This window comes from Physeter macrocephalus, chromosome 12, assembly GCF_002837175.3.
Source record: "Physeter macrocephalus isolate SW-GA chromosome 12, ASM283717v5, whole genome shotgun sequence".
Classification (NCBI taxonomy): domain Eukaryota; kingdom Metazoa; phylum Chordata; class Mammalia; order Artiodactyla; family Physeteridae; genus Physeter; species Physeter macrocephalus.
Genome location: NC_041225.1, coordinates 43,514,066 through 43,536,549, shown reverse-complemented (window position 1 = coordinate 43,536,549; position 22,484 = coordinate 43,514,066). Strand labels below are relative to the sequence as shown.

Below are 22,484 nucleotides of genomic sequence, written 5' to 3'. Positions count from 1 at the left end.
CAGTGAGAGGCCCGCGTACAGCAAAAAAAAAAAAAAAAAAAAGACTTATGTTAGATTTAATTTTGTTGACCATTTTGCTCTTGTGTAACTGTTTCATTGCTATAATTTCTTCATCATGGAGTTATTTTTCTACTGGAAAATAGGAGCAAGTGGGTAGGTTGCATCTCTTGTTCCACTTAGGTGGGCCATGGTTAGAATAGTTTGAGAATGAATGGACTACATAATTGGACAGATTCTTTTCCACTCTGATATACCACTCTAATAAATTTTTTAAATGGGCATTAGTGTACATTTAATTAAGGGTCTTAACTATGGAATACATGAATCTCTGAAAGTCCACAGATTGACTTTGGAAGCCTGAAACCTCTGAAATTGTATGCCACATTTTGTGCATTTGTGTTTTTTCCGAGAGAAACTGGGTTTGCCGAATTTCTTTAAAAAAAAAAAAAAAAAGTCCATGACCCCTCAAAATTAAAGAATTCAGATGGGTGAAGAGAATTTGTAAATTTGTGATTTGAAGTATTTGGGTAAAGTGAGACCTTACTTTGGTTACGTGTTGCTCTTCAGTGATAGATGTTTTCTGGATACCCTTTTTTTTAAAGTGATTCATTCCATGCTAGAATATCTCTATTTTATTCTTTCCTGGTAATTTTTGTCCCTGTCAGAACTTGGAGTTTGCCTTTAAAGTCCTCATTGCATATTTATTATTTTATATTCACTTTCTTGAATGATTGGGATGTTCTATTTAAGAGTGTTATTTTTGCTGCAGTGATTGCATGCTTTACTTGAAATGTACTGATATTTAAAAAAAAGAGTTAATTGGCTTGCCAGAGTAAGAAAATGGATGAATGCTTTTCTTTCCATTGGCCACTAGTTTTTCTTTCCTTTACTCTCTTGTTCTGTTTGTGTTTCGGTGGAGATTGGAATTTACCAGTAACCGGTAGAAGCTCTCCCATGTGGGCCCTGCTCTGGTGTGGCATCAGTTTGGATTCAGTCTCTTTAGGCCTCTGCAGTACCGTGTGTGTGGAGTATACTTTTCCTGTTTTAGCACTGGATGTAGCATGGTTGGATTTGAGATGAGATTGGTAATTTCAGTTAAATGTTTTTGGTAAAACAGACTTGTTACTTAACATTGTTTAAAATAGACTAAGAAATTGACAAGGGGGAGGCTCTGGGTGATTGATATTGGCTATAGGGTTAAAAGATGATGTAGTGTAATACCAATATATTTGGTCTTTGTCCCTGATCCCTGGCACAGAGCTCCTAAAACCTTTGGAATTCCCTGAGTGATAGGAAAGCTGCTTTCCATCATACATGAGCTTATGTTAATGAGGTGACTGAGAGGGGCACCCCTGGATAGCCTCAGCATAAGGCTGGACAACCAGAGAGACCTAGAGGATTAGAGGGTGGGAATTTTCAGCCCCACTCACCAACCTCCAGGAAGAGGAGGTAGGTGCTAGAGTTTGAACTGTTTATACACATGCACACACACCCATATATAATTTTTATGTAGTTGTAATCATAGTGTAGATTTTTGTCTACACGTTACATGGAAGATTTTTTTTTCTGTGTTGTTTCATAATTTTCATAAGTTTTAATGGCTGTGATGTTTTTATCTAGTAGTAGGCTATGATTTATTAACCGTACTCCTGTTCTCAGATGTTTAGGTTGTTTCAAGTTTTTTGCTATTATAAATAAAACTGTTATGAATATTATTATTTAGTGAATGTATAATAAATATTTATTATACATTTCCCTCAAGAGGTTTTCTTCTATTCCTTGACATGTGCTAACAATTTTGAATATTTGTATCCTATTCTAGAATTTTGCATTTTTTAGAAACACATTGTATCATAAACATTACCTATCTACTATGGCCTTGAAATTATCATTTGTAAATAGGCGCATATTATTCTAAGTTAATATAACTTTATTTTCTTGTTCCTTTCTCTGTTAGATAAATTACCTTATTTGTATTTTTTTCTACTGTTGATGATACTGTGATATGCATCTTTGCATTCTATTTTCCTCCTTTGGATTATTTTCTTAAGATAAGTTCTTACAAATGGGCCAAGTGGGTATTTTGTTTTGGATGACTGTTGCCAAATTTAAAGGCACATATTTTACCTTAAACCTTCTACTTCTGTGGTATTTGCCTTCTTTAAAAAATGGATACACTTTTTTTTTTGGACAGTTTAAAATTTACAGAAAAATTGAGCAGATAGTACAGAGTTTCCCACATACCCTTCTACTCATTATTGATAACTTACATTAGTACAGTACATTTGTTAAAATTAATGAACCAATATTGGTACATTATTATTAACTAAAGCCCATGCTTTATTTACTTTTCCTTAGTTTTTACCTAATGTCCTTTTTGTGTTCCAGGATCCCATACCATAGTACATTTAATTGTCATGGCTCCTTAGGCTCCTCTTGGTTGTGACTGTTACTCAAACTTTACTTGTTTCTGATGACTTTGACAGTTTTGAGGGGTACTGGTTAGGTATATTGTAGTATGCTCTCCTATTGGAATTTGGCTGATGTTTTTGTCACGAGACAAACAACCATGGACCAAGCAGGCAAATGAACCAGATGTATTCATTGCAATATAAATTTACCAAAATGAATATGTTTCTTGTATACCAAAAATATATAAAGTTAGTATGTCATTTTTACTGTAACCATAAAGTACCTAGAAATAAAGGAGGTAAGAGGAGGGATCTACTGAAGGATGCAAAAATACGCATCTGAGAATAGCCTCAAAAATTATGAAAAAATAGGATAGTGAGTAGAGAGGGATTTGCATATTTGAACACTATGGTAATTAGAACCCTGAGATAGGAGTACACAGGAAGACCCTCAGAACAGAAATATAGGCTGTGAGTAAACTTAGTGTATAAGAAAAGAGATGCATTTTAGATCAATTAGGAAAAGCAAATTATTTCACAAATGGTCTCAGAAAAAGTGATAGACATCACTAGTGGTGCAAGAGTGGAGAAAATAATTTAGACTCATATCTGTCTTTCTGTTCTAAAATAAAAATCCAGATAGATCAAATATATAAATTTTGAAAAATATACAGGTACTAGAAGAAAATTTGGGCAATTTTCTGATGTGAGACAGGCCTTTCTTAGCATGATAGCATACTCAGTAGTCATAAAGGAAAAGATTGACAAAAAGGTATAACAAAGTTGGTACAACAACAAACTGGATAAAAAGTATTTGTAACATGTTACAAGTCTGGGAGACTGAAAGAGCGAAGTGTGAAATAGTCATCTAAGCGAGTGGGAAAGCAAATGGACTAGGGAAATGTGGACTTGTCAGGCAGGACGTAGGGTCCACTTGAGTTAGTGCTCAGGAATCTAAAGTGAGACCAGTCAGCAACTTCATTTATGTAGTCATGGAATAACTAGAGAGTTGGATTTAGAAAAGACTGAGATTTTGCCAGATCTGTAGTATGTAGGGAGAGAGGAGAGTGAAGTTGAGGGTGTATACAACTAACTCCTTATAATGGTGGACTGTGGTATTTAATTTGGGTAAGGAGGGACATTAGGACATCAGGAAGGGTGTGAGGATATAAGGAAGATTGAGGGACAGTGAAAAGTTGATAAGACATAGTTTGTAGGTCCAGGTAGGGTTAAAGAATTGTTGGAGTTAGGGAACTGGAGAGATGGGGCTGTTGAGGTGGTGCTGGTGAAAGGGGCATGGCAGACTTGAAATGGATTACAGAAGAGTACAGTTATTGGTAATAAGGCCTAGGGTGTGACCTGGGAGCAGATGGCTAAGATAAGATGGAGGGTAAGATTTTTGGAACAAAGGAGGTCAAAGACTTAGAGGCCAAGATGTGGGCAGGATCATCTGTGTGAATATTGACATCTCCAAGAATTATTTTGGGAATAATGCTGGAGAGTAGATAGTGAGCTAGGTGCTAAAGCAGTCAAGGAATTGGTCTGGTGATTGTAGGGGACAGCAGTGAAGGAGGAGAGCCAGTGGTCACGTCAGATGCATGAAGGTCAAAAGCTAGTTTTCTTTTTCAACTTTTATTATGAAAAATGTCAAACATATGCAAAAGTTTGAAGTACAGTGATCATTTATTTTCTATATTACTTCATTTAGTAATCTACTTTTTACTTAAATGTGATTTGTATTTTTGTGGGGGCTTTAATTCTTTTTGTAATAAGGCAGCCTATAAATATGTTTCCAAATTCCTTTCCAGAAAGGTTGTGCTGATTTACATTTGTTTTAGCTAGGTATTAAGACTATACTTTAAGGGATCATTTCTGTAGTTCGTATTAGCTAAGTATTGATGCAATACTTATTTTTACAGTTATTCTTACAGCTCCTTGCATTGTTGTTAGCTCTTCAGTATTTCATATGAATAAGCTGCCGCCTATTTTCCCAGACCACACTCTTCCCTCTGCTTTTGCATGTACTATTTTACTTCTGCCTAGAATTTTTTTCCCCACATTCATTCATTTAACAAATGTTTTGATGTATAAGGCATGAGCTAATTTGAAATGCACATGTCTGGTTGATTCATGGGAACTGATTTGCATGTGACCCTCTCTTTTTTTGGCCTGTAGAGGAGAGAAATTTGTGTTTAGGCACCTGGGGGCCTGGGACTATTGTCCCTTTGAACTCTTGTCTGGGCCCAAAGAAAAGAGAGAAAGAATGGTTGCAAAGAAAAGCTTTAATTTCTCATTTTCTCAACTTCTTTTTCCTCTGCTTCCAAACTCGTGTATATTCATCTTTACCACTTTTCCTGTCTTTTATTCTGTCCCAGAGTCTAACTTTATACTCTAGAGCTGTCAACTTCCACTTTCTCTGGACCCAGACTTTTGTTAGGTAACCTCCTTTCCTTTTCCCTTTTCAAAATTAAATCTCTCCCTCTTCCTCTAAGAGTAGTTTTGTTCTCCCATCTGAAAAGTAAACCCTTATAATCTTTCCTCTTTCCTAAAGCCTCTTATCTCTCCTCCCACCCGTTTTTCCCCTTCCCATACTTCTTGAGTCACCTACATTTCACCTCCCGTTTACTGCCTAATCTACTTCAACTTGACTTTTACAGCCAGCTCACCATACTGGAACTGTACTCAAAACAGATTGCCAGAACTAATGGCTTAGTCATGACTTCTGTGACTATTCATGTTTGATGAATAAATATGTGGATGAAAGAAAAAATGAATGACTAGATAGATGGGGAACAGGTATGGAGAATATATGTACTCTGTAAGTTTCATATTACTGCAAGAACTATAAAGAAGTAGGTATTTTGCTTTAATCATTCTCTTGTGGAACTGACCTTGATCTCCTTGGGAATCAGATGGGGAAAGAACATTTTTCCAAACTAATCAGAAAGTTTGGAGAGTTCCCTTTTATGTATGTAGCACATGAAGTGGAGGAGGCACTGGATAAAGTTTTATAAGATATGCCTTCAAGAACTTGATTATCTTGCATTTGAATGTCAGACCTTCAGTCAAATTATTTACACTAATCAACATTCAACCAACATAATTCAAAGTAAAATTGAAAAACCCAAGCCTTTCTCCTCATCCCAATAAAAAACCTTTAGAATTCAATGGGAAATAAACTTTTATCTCTAAAAGTGTACTTACAAGAAAAAAAATAAACAAGTTACAGAAGGCCCATGTTGCAAGGAACAATTTGGTTTAAAATCCACAGCTCTGATGCCTGCAGGGTTTCAAGGAAGTAAGTTGCAGCCTGCTCTGCTTTCTTACAAGTTTCTTTTCTACATGTGTATTCAATTGAATACTACATTTCTCCATGACTCCCTCGCTTTCTTTTTTTTTTTTCCCCATCTCAACCATCTTATTCATTTACCCAGTTCATTTGTTTAGCAAGTAGATCTGGTTTAGGCACTAGGCATAGAGGTAAATAAAAATGGTCTGTGTCCAGAACAAGTGAAACAGGCAAACATGTGAAATTGGGATACACTATGATAAGTGAAGTTATTGTGGGATGAACAGTGTTATGGGCATACCTAGGAGATATTGACTGACTACCTGAGAGGACATAAGTCTTCCAAAGAAGAGGTGACATTTGAGTTGGGAGTTGAAGAATGAGAAGAAAGTATGGTGAACGTGACAGGGAACAGCTCTTTACAAAGGAATAGGGGAGTGAAAAAAGCCTCTCTGTTTCAAGGAGAAAGGTTGGCGTACTTAGGACATCTGAATCTAGGGGAAGTGTCTAGAGATGCGTGTGGTAAAGTAGATTGGGGTGGGATTTTGAAGGGTGCCATATTTCATACTAAGTAGTTTGGGCTTTAACTTGTAATCAGTGGGGGAATTTAAGTAGAAGGGCATCAGTGGATGTTGTGGAAAAAACTAGTAGCTCTGTGGAAGGCAGGAAGACCATTTTAGGAGGCTCATGCCCTAATTAATGTAGTGACCCACTTACTGAGTCACAGTCTCCTGGTGATGGGCCTGGGAATCTGTAGAACTAGAAAATGTCCCAGGTGATATAATCAGGCAAGTTGGGAAACTTAAAAACAAAGCATTGGACATAAGAAATGTGGTTTCTAGGACCAGTTTTGCTACTGACTAGCTATATGAGCTCATAGAAGTCTTTTAGTTTTCCCATCTTGAAAATTGAGGGTTTTAGACTAAATAATTACTGTAATTGTTTCCTTATAATTCTGTGTTTCTAAACAAATCCAACCTTAATTGAACTACTTTTTATTTATAACGGCTACAATTTTTTTTCCTTCTGGGTCTTACTGACCCTTTGTAGAAGAAGGATTTCCTACTCCTATTCAAGCATTTCTACTTTTCTCTGCCTTAGTATGAATATATTTACCACATTCTCCAAATTGCATTTGGATTATATTAAATTGAAGCAGTGGTCTTTGCCTTATGCCTGCTATCTACCACACATATTTTCTTGGTTTCTAAAAAGGTAACAATGTCAGTTCTCCACTTATGAGCAGGAAAATCTCCACGTAAATATTCTAAAACCATTGATAATTAGCACAGTGTTCAAATTATATGATAACTGCAAACTGCCAAGATTGCCGATCATTACATGGTACCCCTTTTAAGGAGTAGAGAGAGGTGTTTATTGGATGCTGACTTCAATCACACATGCCTGAAATAGACATCAGCTCTGTAACTGGGGAGATGCTGATTATCCTTTTCTTCCTCTCAGAGGGTTATACCAAGAGGTAAGAAATAATTAGCACTCCCTAATTTATGTATGTGATTGCCGTAGACCTAAGTGTTGGAGGGCATCTCTGGCTTGTGTTTCTTTTCCATTAGAAATGTGGCAGGAGTAAGTTGATCTGCTGCTTGCAGGAACCTGTGACCCACTCAGCATTAATTATTATCCCCTTTTAAGAGAGGAAAAGGCAGATAAAGTCCATGGGAAGTTCATGGGCTTTAGAATTAGACAGGTTTAGGATTGCATCCTGGCTTCATCACTTACTAAATTTTGGCAAGTAATTTAATCGTCAGTTTCTTCAAGTGTGAAATGAGTACAGTATCTCTGTCCTCCAGGGATATTGTGAGGATTATTAGTATTATCAAAGGTACCTAGCATTGTCTGGCACCTGTTAGACTAGTCTACAAGCTCCTGTGTGTGAAGCTGCTTGTACAGAACCTGAAATATTTTAGATTCTCAATGACTATTGAACAAGACAGATAATTAATAAAGTGTACTGCATTGATAGTAAACACTTAGTAAATAGTAACTTTTATGATTACATAATGTAAAAATATTGATTTTTTAAAAAAAACATCAAATGTATCTGTTATATTTTTCAAAATTTCAATTGTTATTATTTCTCTGCAAATATAAATTAGAATTTTTAAGCGTGAAGTAATTATTCTACAGTAGGCCAGAGAGAATTGGTATAAACATAACAGATATGAAATGGTAGGCTTTAAAAGCTTAATGGTTCAATGGATGGACCAAGAGCATATCATACTAAATGAAGTAAGTCAGGCAGAGAAAGACAAATATTATATCACTAATATGTGGAATCTAAAAAAATAATATGAATGAATATATATACTAAACAGAAACAGACTCACAGACAGAAAACAAATTTATGGCTACCAAAGGGGAAAGGGAGTGGGGAGGGATAAATTAGGAGTATGGGATTAACAGATACAAACTACTATACATAAAATAGATAAGCAACAAGGATTTACTGTATAATACAGGGAACTAAATTCAATATCTTATAATAACCTATGATGGAAAATAATCTGAAATATATATACACATACAAACATGTATATAAATAAATTTTTAAAAAGTCATCTGAACAATCCAGATATAGTTGGGCAAAGATAATGTAATATTTTGCATTAAAAATTTCTAAATATAGCATATATAAAAGTTTAAAAAAGAAGCTTATTGATTCCAACAAATTATGCTACCATATTCAGATGTTACCACAGTCAATCAGATGTAACCTACGTACATACATGTTATAATGTGGTACCTGCATGCATGGGTGGCTAAATCCCATGTACCAGGTGAAGAATGTTCTGTAATACCAGTACCTTCAGCTTCCCTAAGGGGATTTGCCCTCCCTGCCCCTCACATTATTTGATTCATTTTTTCGGTTTTATTTCAGGTTATACCTGTGATTATTGAGCATTTGTTATGTGGCATTCTGTTGTATTCACAGAGTACATGATGACTAGCTAGAGGTTCTAGATAGATGATCTGTAAGTTTTAGACCTAGATCTAACTGATAAAGGCTTTGTGACTGTGAGATCCTATTCCTTATTTGTCTTTTGTAAGCCTGTGCTTTTTCTTTAAGCTATCTTTGGAAATGCACGTGCTTTTATGCAGTTATAAAATGCATTGTAGGTAATGCTTTTGGAGGATTTCTCCCACATTTAAAAAATCTCAGGAGAGGGGTGTGGGATGAATTGGGAGATTGGGGTTGACATATATACACTGTTTATACTATGTATAAAATAGATAACTAATGAGAACCTACTGTATAGCTCAGGGAACTCTATTCAGTGCTCTGTGGTGACCTAAATGGGAAGGAAATCCAAAAAAGAGGGGACATATGTATACGTATAGCTGATTCACTTTGCTATACAGTAGAAACTAACACAACATTGTAAAGCAACTATACTCCAATAACATTAATTGTTAAAAAGTGGATGCAGTAAACATATTAGAGTACAAAGTAAATAGTTTGCAATTACAAATTAATCAAGCAGAATGAAGATTAGAACAAAAAGGAGTCAAGGAAATCTTTTTTAAAAGTTATACTTATGGTAGCAATTATTGTTAACTCCCACTTACTGAGTCACAGTCTCCTGGTGATGGGCCTGGGAATCTGTAGAACTAGAAAATGTCCCAGGTGATATAATCAGGCAAGTTGGGAAACTTAAAAACAAAGCATTGGACATAAGAAATGTGGTTTCTAGGACCAGTTTTGCTACTGACTAGCTATATGAGCTCATAGAAGTCTTTTAGTTTTCCCATCTTGAAAATTGAGGGTTTTAGACTAAATAATTACTGTAATTGTTTCCTTATAATTCTGTGTTTCTAAACAAATCCAACCTTAATTGAACTACTTTTTATTTATAACGGCTACAATTTTTTTTCCTTCTGGGTCTTACTGACCCTTTGTAGAAGAAGGATTTCCTACTCCTATTCAAGCATTTCTACTTTTCTCTGCCTTAGTATGAATATATTTACCACATTCTCCAAATTGCATTTGGATTATATTAAATTGAAGCAGTGGTCTTTGCCTTATGCCTGCTATCTACCACACATATTTTCTTGGTTTCTAAAAAGGTAACAATGTCAGTTCTCCACTTATGAGCAGGAAAATCTCCACGTAAATATTCTAAAACCATTGATAATTAGCACAGTGTTCAAATTATATGATAACTGCAAACTGCCAAGATTGCCGATCATTACATGGTACCCCTTTTAAGGAGTAGAGAGAGGTGTTTATTGGATGCTGACTTCAATCACACATGCCTGAAATAGACATCAGCTCTGTAACTGGGGAGATGCTGATTATCCTTTTCTTCCTCTCAGAGGGTTATACCAAGAGGTAAGAAATAATTAGCACTCCCTAATTTATGTATGTGATTGCCGTAGACCTAAGTGTTGGAGGGCATCTCTGGCTTGTGTTTCTTTTCCATTAGAAATGTGGCAGGAGTAAGTTGATCTGCTGCTTGCAGGAACCTGTGACCCACTCAGCATTAATTATTATCCCCTTTTAAGAGAGGAAAAGGCAGATAAAGTCCATGGGAAGTTCATGGGCTTTAGAATTAGACAGGTTTAGGATTGCATCCTGGCTTCATCACTTACTAAATTTTGGCAAGTAATTTAATCGTCAGTTTCTTCAAGTGTGAAATGAGTACAGTATCTCTGTCCTCCAGGGATATTGTGAGGATTATTAGTATTATCAAAGGTACCTAGCATTGTCTGGCACCTGTTAGACTAGTCTACAAGCTCCTGTGTGTGAAGCTGCTTGTACAGAACCTGAAATATTTTAGATTCTCAATGACTATTGAACAAGACAGATAATTAATAAAGTGTACTGCATTGATAGTAAACACTTAGTAAATAGTAACTTTTATGATTACATAATGTAAAAATATTGATTTTTTAAAAAAAACATCAAATGTATCTGTTATATTTTTCAAAATTTCAATTGTTATTATTTCTCTGCAAATATAAATTAGAATTTTTAAGCGTGAAGTAATTATTCTACAGTAGGCCAGAGAGAATTGGTATAAACATAACAGATATGAAATGGTAGGCTTTAAAAGCTTAATGGTTCAATGGATGGACCAAGAGCATATCATACTAAATGAAGTAAGTCAGGCAGAGAAAGACAAATATTATATCACTAATATGTGGAATCTAAAAAAATAATATGAATGAATATATATACTAAACAGAAACAGACTCACAGACAGAAAACAAATTTATGGCTACCAAAGGGGAAAGGGAGTGGGGAGGGATAAATTAGGAGTATGGGATTAACAGATACAAACTACTATACATAAAATAGATAAGCAACAAGGATTTACTGTATAATACAGGGAACTAAATTCAATATCTTATAATAACCTATGATGGAAAATAATCTGAAATATATATACACATACAAACATGTATATAAATAAATTTTTAAAAAGTCATCTGAACAATCCAGATATAGTTGGGCAAAGATAATGTAATATTTTGCATTAAAAATTTCTAAATATAGCATATATAAAAGTTTAAAAAAGAAGCTTATTGATTCCAACAAATTATGCTACCATATTCAGATGTTACCACAGTCAATCAGATGTAACCTACGTACATACATGTTATAATGTGGTACCTGCATGCATGGGTGGCTAAATCCCATGTACCAGGTGAAGAATGTTCTGTAATACCAGTACCTTCAGCTTCCCTAAGGGGATTTGCCCTCCCTGCCCCTCACATTATTTGATTCATTTTTTCGGTTTTATTTCAGGTTATACCTGTGATTATTGAGCATTTGTTATGTGGCATTCTGTTGTATTCACAGAGTACATGATGACTAGCTAGAGGTTCTAGATAGATGATCTGTAAGTTTTAGACCTAGATCTAACTGATAAAGGCTTTGTGACTGTGAGATCCTATTCCTTATTTGTCTTTTGTAAGCCTGTGCTTTTTCTTTAAGCTATCTTTGGAAATGCACGTGCTTTTATGCAGTTATAAAATGCATTGTAGGTAATGCTTTTGGAGGATTTCTCCCACATTTAAAAAATCTCAGGAGAGGGGTGTGGGATGAATTGGGAGATTGGGGTTGACATATATACACTGTTTATACTATGTATAAAATAGATAACTAATGAGAACCTACTGTATAGCTCAGGGAACTCTATTCAGTGCTCTGTGGTGACCTAAATGGGAAGGAAATCCAAAAAAGAGGGGACATATGTATACGTATAGCTGATTCACTTTGCTATACAGTAGAAACTAACACAACATTGTAAAGCAACTATACTCCAATAACATTAATTGTTAAAAAGTGGATGCAGTAAACATATTAGAGTACAAAGTAAATAGTTTGCAATTACAAATTAATCAAGCAGAATGAAGATTAGAACAAAAAGGAGTCAAGGAAATCTTTTTTAAAAGTTATACTTATGGTAGCAATTATTGTTAACTGTATTTTCAGATATATTAAAGTATATTTTGCCTAAAAAAAAAATTAAAAAAAATTAAATCTTGGGGAAAAAAATTCTCTCCTAATAAAATAGGGGTCCTAGCTACTGCATATCTTAAATCAGTAGTTTCTTTGCAAGATTTGGCTTATTTTGGTTTAACATTACTTGTAATAATTTAAAATTGGGGGGGTAAAAGTGTTATACTTGTTTGTAGAATTTCTTTATTTTATTTTATTTATTTATTTATTTATTTATGGCTGCATTGGGTCTTCATTGCTGGGCGCGGGCTTTCTCTAGTTGCGGAGAGCGGGGGCTACTCTTCATTGTGGTGCGCGGGCTTCTCATTGCGGTGGCTTCTCTTGTTGCGGAGCATGGTCTCTAGAGCGCAGGCTCAGTAGTCGTGGCGCACGGGCTTAGTTGCTCCGCGGCATGTGGGATCTTCCCGGACTAGGGATCGAATCCGTGTCCCCTGCACTGGCAGGCGGATTCTTAACCACTGCGCCATCGGGGAAGCCCCTGTTTGTAGAATTTCTATATTTGAGGAAGTTGTAATCAAAACTTGATGTATGAAATTTCCTTCTGTGTTCACTTTATTTAGCTGGTGACACCACGCTTCACCCAGTCTCACAGAGTATCATTCTGGGAGTCGTCTCTTTGCTTCCTTTTTCTCCATGATCTCATATGTCTAAAGAGTCCCTGAGTTCTACCTGCTTTAAACACTTCATTGCTCCTCCAGTTCATCCCTTCTCCTCTCTTCCTGAGGCCACTGTTCTAGATCAGGTGCCAGATAGCATTCTTATCTGTGCCAGATATTCTACCTGATCTCCCCGATGCAGGCTTGGCCTTTTCTTCACAATTGACTGGCTTATTTTAAGTGAAATATGACTGTGTCCCTCCTTAAAACCTTTTAAAACTTGTCAGCCACAGGTTCAAGTACAAGGTTCTTAACATTATAGTTATAACTAATTCTTACTCACCTGTTGAAGCTCTCTACACAGTACCTCCCCTAGGAGTTCTTGACCACCCCACCATAGTTTAGGTATTATTTTTCTGTATAGTAAGCAACTCCAAACCTGGAGTTAACATTACCTTTTGAGAAAAAAGTGAAGAAAACTAACTGGTACATGGGTAAAATTTCCTCCTACCTTAGAAGAGTGTAGTGACAGGTGAAGTCTAAGTGTTGTAAAAGGTTTAAAGTTCCATTGCAGTGAAGCTTAAAAAAAGAATGTGCACTTTTAGAGGGAGGGTGGTATATCATGGTAACGTACAGAGAAGCTGGGAGGCAGAAGACTAAAACTGGCAGTGCATAATTGCAATAATTGCAAGCATTATTGGGGGTTTGCTCATCCCTACTGCCCAGTCCTTGCTTATGCCTGTTGTGTAGGTAGGTGTGTCAGACTGCTGATGCCTGATATCGTGAAACATTTTAATCACAGTTAAATTCCTTTGCTCACCAAACAGTGATCTGGCCAAAATTTAGTAGATGATCGTTTGCTTTATAGGAAGAAAAGCTGCTGTTTGTTCCCTTAGCCATTAAATTTATCGTTGTAAATGAACAAACTGGATTTATATACCAGTTTTTTCGTAACTTACCTTGGTGGTCATACTGGTGCAGTCATCTTTCCCCTTGAGCACACTGCATTCACTATGATATGGTACCTTGTAACACTTCTTGGCAGCTAGTCAGCCAACTTCTCTGGTGACACCTTCCACCACGACATGCAACTCTTTATGCCTTCTTTGTTCAGATGACTTGTGCAAACATTTTTCCTCAGTCTTCTAAAAATGTTAATATTTAAATGAGAAGCCTGTGCACCGCGGCATGTGGGATCTTCCCGGACCAGGGCTCGAACCCATGTCCCCTGCGCTGGCAGGCGGATTCTTAACCACTGCGCGACCAGGGAAGCCCAACATACATGTTTTAATAGTTACTTTTAGTCCATTTTTATAAACCTGTAGAACTTAATTACAGCTATGCTACATTTATTTTGGATATTTTTCTTGTTTGGGGATTTTTTTTGAAGAAGAAGAGTATTATGGATTTCCATGTTATTGTACAATTAATTTATAGAGTTGATTTCTTTGAAATAAATTCTTGTCTAGTTGTAACAACCCTCCTCTTTCCCAAATTAATTTCTACAAAATTGGTTCATGCCAAAGGTTTCTCTATTAAGTATTTGCTCTTAAGTATGACTGTTTTTCTTTTAAATAGTTTTATTTTATGTTTTTTTTTGTTTGTTTGTTTGTTTGTTTTTGTGGTACGCGGGCCTCCCCTTGTTGCGGCCTCTCCTGTTGCGGAGCACAGGCTCCAGATGCGCAGGCTCAGCGGCCACGGCTCACGGGCCCAGCCGCTCCGCGGCATGTGGGATCCTCCCAGACCGGGGCGCGAACCTGGTTCCCCTGCATCGGCAGGCGGACGTGCAACCACTGCGCCATCAGGGAAGCCCTAAATAGTTTTATTTTAAAGACAGCACCATTACCCAACAAAGTCTCCTACCGTTCCCCAAATGTAAATTCTGTCTGTTCGGCAGCAGCCGAAACCCTGCATTGTTTTTTGTTGGAAGTGTGAGCTGAAGGGGACAGACATTCCTACTCCTTAGCGGAAGCACTAAGCTGCAATCTGCCCTTGTTGTGTTATTAATGGCACAATGTTTTCATGTTGTAGATGGCTGAGTGCTAGCAAGGAAAATTCAGGACCATGATGGCTCAGTTTCCCACAGCAATGAATGGTAAGTAGCTTCCTGCTTGTGGCAAGAGAAAGAGGTTATGAGATTTTTTTTCTTTGGTAGAGGTTATAAAATATCCATTTAGATATTTTTCCTTAAACTTATAAATGAAAAACTTAAAGTATTCTTGTTGAAAGTATTTAGATAGTTTATTTCAGAAAATTGCATGTATCTTCTAGTAGAATATTGTGCAGTAAATCCCATGGCTCAGTATAAGCATGTTCTGCAGTATCATCTGGAATGTGGTGCTTGCCTTTGAGCAGTTAAGAATAACCTAAACAAACATTGTGTTTAATGCGTAAAACTGGAGGACAGGGCTTCCCTGGTGGCTCAGTGGTTGAGAGTCCGCCTGCCGATGCAGTGGGCGCGGGTTCGTGCCCCGGTCCGGGAAGATCCCACATGCCCCAGAGCGGCTAGGCTCGTGAGCCATGGCCGCTGAGCCTGTGCGTCCGGAGCCTGTGCTCCTCAACGGAAGAGGCCACAACAGTGAGAGGCCCGCGTACCGCAAAAAAAAAAAAAAAAAAAAAAAAAATTATTCCTTCTCATATGACTTAGAACATTTTTATTCTGTTAGTAACATTAATCATGATATTTAATCATGATTGTTGTGTGTGACTCTCTTGGCTGGTGGTGTCCCTTAAATATTAGAAAGTCTCTGAGCTCATTTAAGGGGTTCATTTTATTTTTGTACCACTCGTCCTTACACACATTGGTGCCCTATAAATGTTTGTTGAATGAATGTACAATATATGAATGTGTGAAGGTTGCTGTTTGGAGTCATGAAGAACTAAGCAGTAAGCATTATCAGATAGGGTGAGTTGGCCACTGCAAAAACAGGTACCCAAAGAAAGGTGAGGAGATAGTAGTATATAAGAAAGTGTTACAATGTGATAAGGATTGACACAGATTCCCTTCTGCTGAAACAGACTTCTCTGTAGTCTTAGGATAGCAGTCTGTCACTGCCTGGGGATGATTATGTTAGAGCAGCTCAAGCTTCCCCAACCAGACTGTTCAGACTTAAAATAGTCGTAAGGTTTCTGACTAAAAAGCCTCACTTTCAGTATTTTCTGGCAGGAGTATCTTTATCACAAGAAGAGCCTGAGAAAGATTTTAATGCTCTGCCTTCTCCTTAATTATGTTGTTCCCTGGGATTGGATTGAGTAAGGAAACGAATTTATTTAGCACTCTCCATGTGACAGGCATGTGTTAGATGCTTTATATTTTTGTTTTAAGTTGGGTTTATTGAGATATAATTCACCCCTTTTTAATACAGTTTGATGAGTTTTTTTTTTTTTTAAAGAAGATGTTGGGGGTAGCAGTTTATTAATTAATTTATTTATTTTTGCTGTGTTGCATCTTTGTTTCTGTGCAAGGGCTTTCTCTAGTTGTGGCAAGCGGGAGCCACTCTTCATCGCGGTGCGCGGGCCTCTCACTATTGCGGCCTCTCTTTTTGCGGAGCACAGGCTCCAGACGCACAGGCTCAGTAGTTGTGGCTCACGGGCCTAGTTGCTCCGCGGCATGTTGGATCTCCCCAGACCAGGGCTCGAACCCGTGTCCCCTGCACTAGCAGGCAGATTCTCAACCACTGTGCCACCAGGGAAGCCATTTGATGAGTTTTGACAAATGTATATAGCCATGTAAATCGGGATATGGAACATTTCCATCACCTAAAATTTTCATTTGTCCCTTCACCTTACCCTTAGCAACTGGCAACCACTGATCAGATTTCTGTTTCTATAGTTTTGTCTTTCCAGAATATTATGTAAATGAAATACACAATAGGTAGCCTTTTTGTATCTTTGTGGCTTCTTTCACTTAACAGAATACTTTTGTGATTCATCCACGGCGTTGCATATACTTCTCTTTCTTGCCAAGTAGTATTCCATTGTATAAATGTGTACCGCAGTTTGTTTACTCATTTATCTGCAAAAGGCATTTGGGTTACTTCCAGGTTTTGGAACTTTAGACATAATGTCTAAACCTGCTATAACCATCAGATGACAGATTTTTATCTGGAAATAGGTCTTTATTTCTCTTGAGTAAATCCCCAAGGGTTATTGTTGGGGTGTTATTATGGTAAATGTATATTTAACTTCATAAGAAGTTGCCAGACTTTTCCAGATTATCTCTTTGCCTTCCCACCAGCAATGTGCGAGAGTTTTGGTTGCCCAGCATCTTTGCCAGCATTTTTTTTTTTAATTCCAGACATTCTAATTGGCATGTAGTGATATCTTGTTATGGTTTTTGTATTCACTTCCCTGATGATCAGTGTCATTGAACATCTTGTCATATGCTTATTTGCCATCTGAGTATCTTTGATGTGTCTATTCAGATCTTTTGCCCATTTTTAAAAGCAGGGATTGTCTTCTTATTGAGTTGAATCTGTAGTTCTTTAGATATGCTGCATATATGTCCTTTATCACATATGTTTTGCAGATATTTCCTCCTAGTCTGTAGCTTGTCTTTTCATTTTCTTAACACTGTCTTTATGAGAACAGAGGTTTTAGATTTTGATGAAGTTCAATTTATCGAAAAATTTTTAATGGTTTGTGCCATTTGTTTCCTAAAAGTCTTGCCTTAACCAAAGTCACAGAGATTTTCTTCTTTGCTTTCTTCAGGAAGTTTCATAATTTAGTTCTTACATGTACATTAGATACGATCCATTTAGAGTTAATTTTTGTATATGGTACAAGTTTGAGATTCTTTTTTTTAAAATATGGATGTCCAGTTCTTTAAGCACAATTTATTGAAAAGACTATCTTTCCCCAGTGAATTATCTTGATAATTTTGTTGAAATCAACTGACAACATATTTGTAGGTCTATTTCTTTTTAATTATCATCAAGGTGCAGATTAAGACCCTTAATTAAGCCTGCATGGATTCTAATCCTGCTTTTAACATTTGCCGACTCTGTTACCTTGGACAAATTATTTAATCTCGCCATGCCTCTGTTTTCTCCTCTGAAAAACAGTGATAGTAATAATAGTTACCTCATAGAATTCTTGTGAGACTTAATAGAAACAATACATGTAAAACTCTTAGAAAAGTACCTGACACATGGTAAGTTTTGTTAAATGTTAGCTATTGTTATTTTCTCAGTGTAATAGATAAAAAATGATATTTAGTGTTTTTTAGTGTGGATATGTTACATATTACGTGTAATCTTTACAACAACCCTGAGGAGTTAGGTAATACTCTTGTTTATAGAGGTGGCAGTCAAGGTACAGAGAATGTGAGCATCTTATCTATGTACATTGGGAGACAGTGTAGTGTAGAGAGTTCAGGCTACCTAGGTTCTAATCTCAGTTCTGCCACTTGTTAGTTGTGTGACCTTGAGCAAGTTACTTTACCACGATGAGTTTGGGTTTCCTCATCTGTAAAATGGGGGTAATAGTGTAGTACCTTATGTATAAGGTAGTGGTGGCAGTCAGTGAGTTACTGTATTTGAAGTCCCTGACCGATAGGGCTCAATAAAGGTGAGTTGCTTCCATCTTTGTAATCCTTTTTGTTGTGGTCATTATTTTTTTATCATCAGCATCATTTTTCCAAAGTCATACAGTATTAAATCAGTTCTGTAGCCACACTACTTGCCTTCCTAGTCACAGGAATCTTGATTGGTTAATTTATTTATTTTATGATAAACTAATAAAGTAGGGGTTTTTTTTTACCATATGTATGGTATTTATTTTAAAAGTGTGTAGGTTTAGCTATTTTAGGTCTTTAGTTCTTCAGTACATCTGTTCTTTCCTTCCTCCCTCCCTCCCTTCCTCCCCCAACCCCCCCAACCCCACCCCCAATGCAAGGCTTATGGGATCTTAGTTCCCGGACCAGGGATTGAACCTGGGCCACTGCAGTGAAAGCACCAAGTCCTAACCACTGGACTGTGAGGAAATTCCCTGTTTCTTTATTTTTAACTCTAATCTTAAATCTTGTCTTTAAGAGAGGATGTTTATAGATTTTTTTTAATCCAGTCATTTAAGGCTAAGAAATATTAAATCCATCTAGTGTTTAATTATAGTGGGCACCTATATTTCAGTGATATGCATTCCTGGAAACAACTTTGTAAGGCAGATTTTTATGGACTACAGTCAGCAAATATGTGTGAGTTTACATACTTAAACATATTTGGTTTCTTATTGGTAGAAGCTAAATAAACTGAAAAGGTAGTCAGAAGTGAAGTATAGATGATTATTAGCCATGTTGAATATATAGCTTTAAAGACCTCCACAGAAAGCTGATATAACTATATGTGAAGGATAGACAACAGAAAGATTTGTAAATGACTCTTGTCTTTCCCCAAGTCCTGATCTTGCCTCTCTGCTTTTTCTCTACTCCCTCTAATTTTTTCAGACATTTATTCCTCGATCATTTTTTTTTTTTTTTTTTTGCGGTACGCGGGCCTCTCACTGTTGTGGCCTCTCCCGTTGCGGAGCACAGGCTCCGGACGCGCAGGCTCAGCGGCCATGGCTCATGGGCCCAGCCGCTCCGCGGCATGCCGGATCTTCCCGGACCGGGGCACGAACCCGTGTCCCCTGCATTGGCAGGCGGACTCTCAACCACTGCGCCACCAGAGAAGCCCTATTCCTCGATCATTTTTAAGTGTTTGTGCTGGGTACTCTGCCGGTTCCGAGCATAGAAAGATAAACACACAAAGCTCTTGTCTTCCAAGGGCTCATAGTCTGGTAGAACAGATGGATAGAAAACAATTACAGAACCTTTTTAAGTGCTCTATAGAAGCATGGAGAAGTCTCTTGAGAATCTAGAGGAGGAAGCAATTTGACCTGCAGGTGTCAGGGACCTCCTGGAGAAAGTGACACCTGCCCTGGACCTTGAAAGAGAAAGTTTGAAGTGGAAGACGGTCATATGAATGGCAATCCAAGTAAAGGGAACATATGTCATGGGATGAGAAAGAGGATGTTATGTATGTGGCGTTTGTAAGAATTTACTTTTCTGAGATAGGGACACACTACCAGCATTCTTGTTGTTCTTGGTTTTTGTTTTGTATAGATTTCTTTCTTGTTAAATAGTAAATAATAGTATCACGATTAACATTTTTCTACATATTCGTTATATAATCAGTGTTCAAAAATTTTTTTTTTTTTTTTGGCCATGCTGTGCAGCTTGCAGGATCTTAGTTCCCCCACCAGGGATCAATCCTGGGCCCCCTGTCCTAACCACTGGACCGCCAGGGAATTTCCCCCCAAATTTTTTAAGATACATTATTCCAAGGGAAAATTTGGTTGCTTTGACATGTAAAAGAGACACATATTTTTATATTCAAATGTCAATTTATATGTATCTCCTTTACATTTTGTTGCTGGTCATTTTTAAATTACAAAATAATACTGCTAAACTAAAATATATATGAAAGTAGTCAGGGAGGCAATGTGGTGTAATAGTTAAGAGCAGAAACTTTGGACTTATACTCTAAAGTACAGGAAGATTCTAGCTAAAAATTAAATCAGCTATATAGTGTTAGGCCAGTTATTTAACTTCCCTAGCTTTGTTTTTTTGGTCTGTAACTTGTGTAAACCTTGTTCACGGAACTGTTGTAAAAATTAAACGTAATATTAATATGCTTAGCATGGTTGGTGGTGTAAAGTAATAGTAAATAGTAGTTGCTGCTTCTACTAAGTACTACTATTTTTTTTTTTCCCCGGCATGTGGGATCTTCCTGGACCGGGGCACGAGCCCGCGTCCCCTGCATCGGCAGGCGGACTCTCAACCACTGCGCCACCAGGGAAGCCCCAAGTACTACTATTATTCTGCTAATGTTGTTGGACTTTAAAAGCAAATGATAAGAGAGGGAAGGTTGTTTCTCTGAGATGGTCAAGAGTTGAGAGAACAGTAGGGTAAAGGGGATGAAAAAAAAGATCTGTGTATATCTCTATGAGAAAAAGTAAGATGAGATTAACTCATCTTTTAACAGGATAGAATTGCAAGATGCCTGTGGCATCCTTAGGAGAAAGAGACCACATAATTCACTTTGACAGCCACCAGTTGCCTTTGGACAGCATTATTTGCTAGTTGTCCTGAGTTGGCTGGAAGGGTAGAGGTGGAGCATAATATTCTGCGGAGTGATAGAAAGAAGAGGAGGCAAGGTGCAAACCTGGTTTGTATAGGACAGTGGTTCCCCACCCTGGCTGCACAAAAGAATCACCTGGAGAGCTTTTTAAAAATGGTGAAGCTTGTGCCTTATTCCCCAGAGATTCTGATTTACTTGGTCTGCTGGAATAGCTTTTTTTCTCCTAAAGCTCCCCCGGTGATTCAGCCAGGGGTTGCATGTCTCTGGTGTGTAGGACATTGGCTAGTCAAGTATTGCCTGCTACATACTTTATACTTTTGAAATCATCTTTACATACACCATTCTTACAACAAGTCCTAGGTAAGGAAACAAAGGGTGAGGAAGTTTAAAGACCTGCTCAAGTCACAAAACTGGTTAGCACACAGGAGCAGAACCTCCACTGTGTTCCTTTATGCTCCACTGCTGCCGTTTAGCTATGAAAGGAAGAGGGTGAATATGTATTTGGGGGTAGTGAGTTGAGACTGGGTCTCATGTTCAGAGCAAATGGAAAGGATCATAAAATCATTGTTTGTTTTTCATGGCTTGAGAGACCCTCAGATATTTTCAGGTTTAGTAGACCATTGTCTGTTTTAACACCTCTGGTAACAAAAGAGTAATTTCTGGTGGGGTTGATTCCCTCTTCATACAGTCCTAACTTTCTTCAAAATGGTGGTCCTTTTCCTAATTCGTGTATGGAAGGCAAATAACCACTTCGTGTTCTGCATAACAACTTGTAGAAACACTTACAGTTGCTACCATGTCTTTTTTAATCTTTTTTTAAACTGAAGTATAGTTGATTTACAATGTTGTGATAGTTTCTGGTGTACAACAAAGTGATTCAGTTACACATATATATACATATTTTTTTTCATTATGGTTTATTACAGAATATTGAATATAGTTCCCTGTGCTATACAGTAGAACCTTGTTGTTTATTTTATATATAGTAGTTTGTATCTGCTAATCTCAAACTCCTAATTTATCTCTCTCCCATCCCCTTTCCCCTTTGGTAACCATAAGTTTGTTTCCTGTTGCTGTTTCGTAAATAAGTTCATTTGTGTCATATTTTAGATTCCACATATAAGTGATATCATATGGTGTTTGTCTTTCCCTTTCTGACTTACTTCAGTTAGTACGATCATCTCTAGGTCCATCCATGTTGCTGCAAATGGCATTATTTCATTCTTTTTAATGGCTGAGTAGTATTCCCCTGTGTATACATACCACATCTTCTTTATCCATTCATCTGTCAGTGGACCTTTAGGTTGCTTCCATGTCTTGGCTGTTGTAAGTAGTGCTGCTATGAACATTGGGGTGCATGTATCTTTTCGAATTATAGTTTTATATGGATATATGCCCAGGAGTGGGATTGCTGGATCATATGGCAGCTCTATTTTCAGTTTTTTAAGGAGCCTCCATATTGTTTTCCATAGTGACTGCACTAATTTACATTCCTATCAAGAGTGTAGAAGGGTTCCCTTTTCTCCACATCCTCTCCAGTATTTATTTGTAGACTTTTTAATGATGGCCATTCTGACCAGTGTG

At 37.2% G+C, this 22,484-nt stretch overlaps 1 protein-coding gene across 6 annotated transcripts in view; it reads left to right on the top strand.

The window, feature by feature from the left end:
* The window catches only part of ITSN2 (intersectin 2), a 124,997-nt gene that overhangs the window by 15,002 nt on the left and 87,511 nt on the right, over positions 1-22,484 (top strand). For all 6 annotated transcript variants that reach the window (XM_055089067.1, XM_028496977.2, XM_028496978.2 and 3 more), the window contains exon 2: positions 14,815-14,878. In XM_055089067.1, coding sequence (XP_054945042.1) covers positions 14,848-14,878 — 31 coding nt within the window. In that variant the 5' untranslated portion in view covers positions 14,815-14,847. The remainder of the gene's footprint in view (positions 1-14,814; positions 14,879-22,484) is intronic.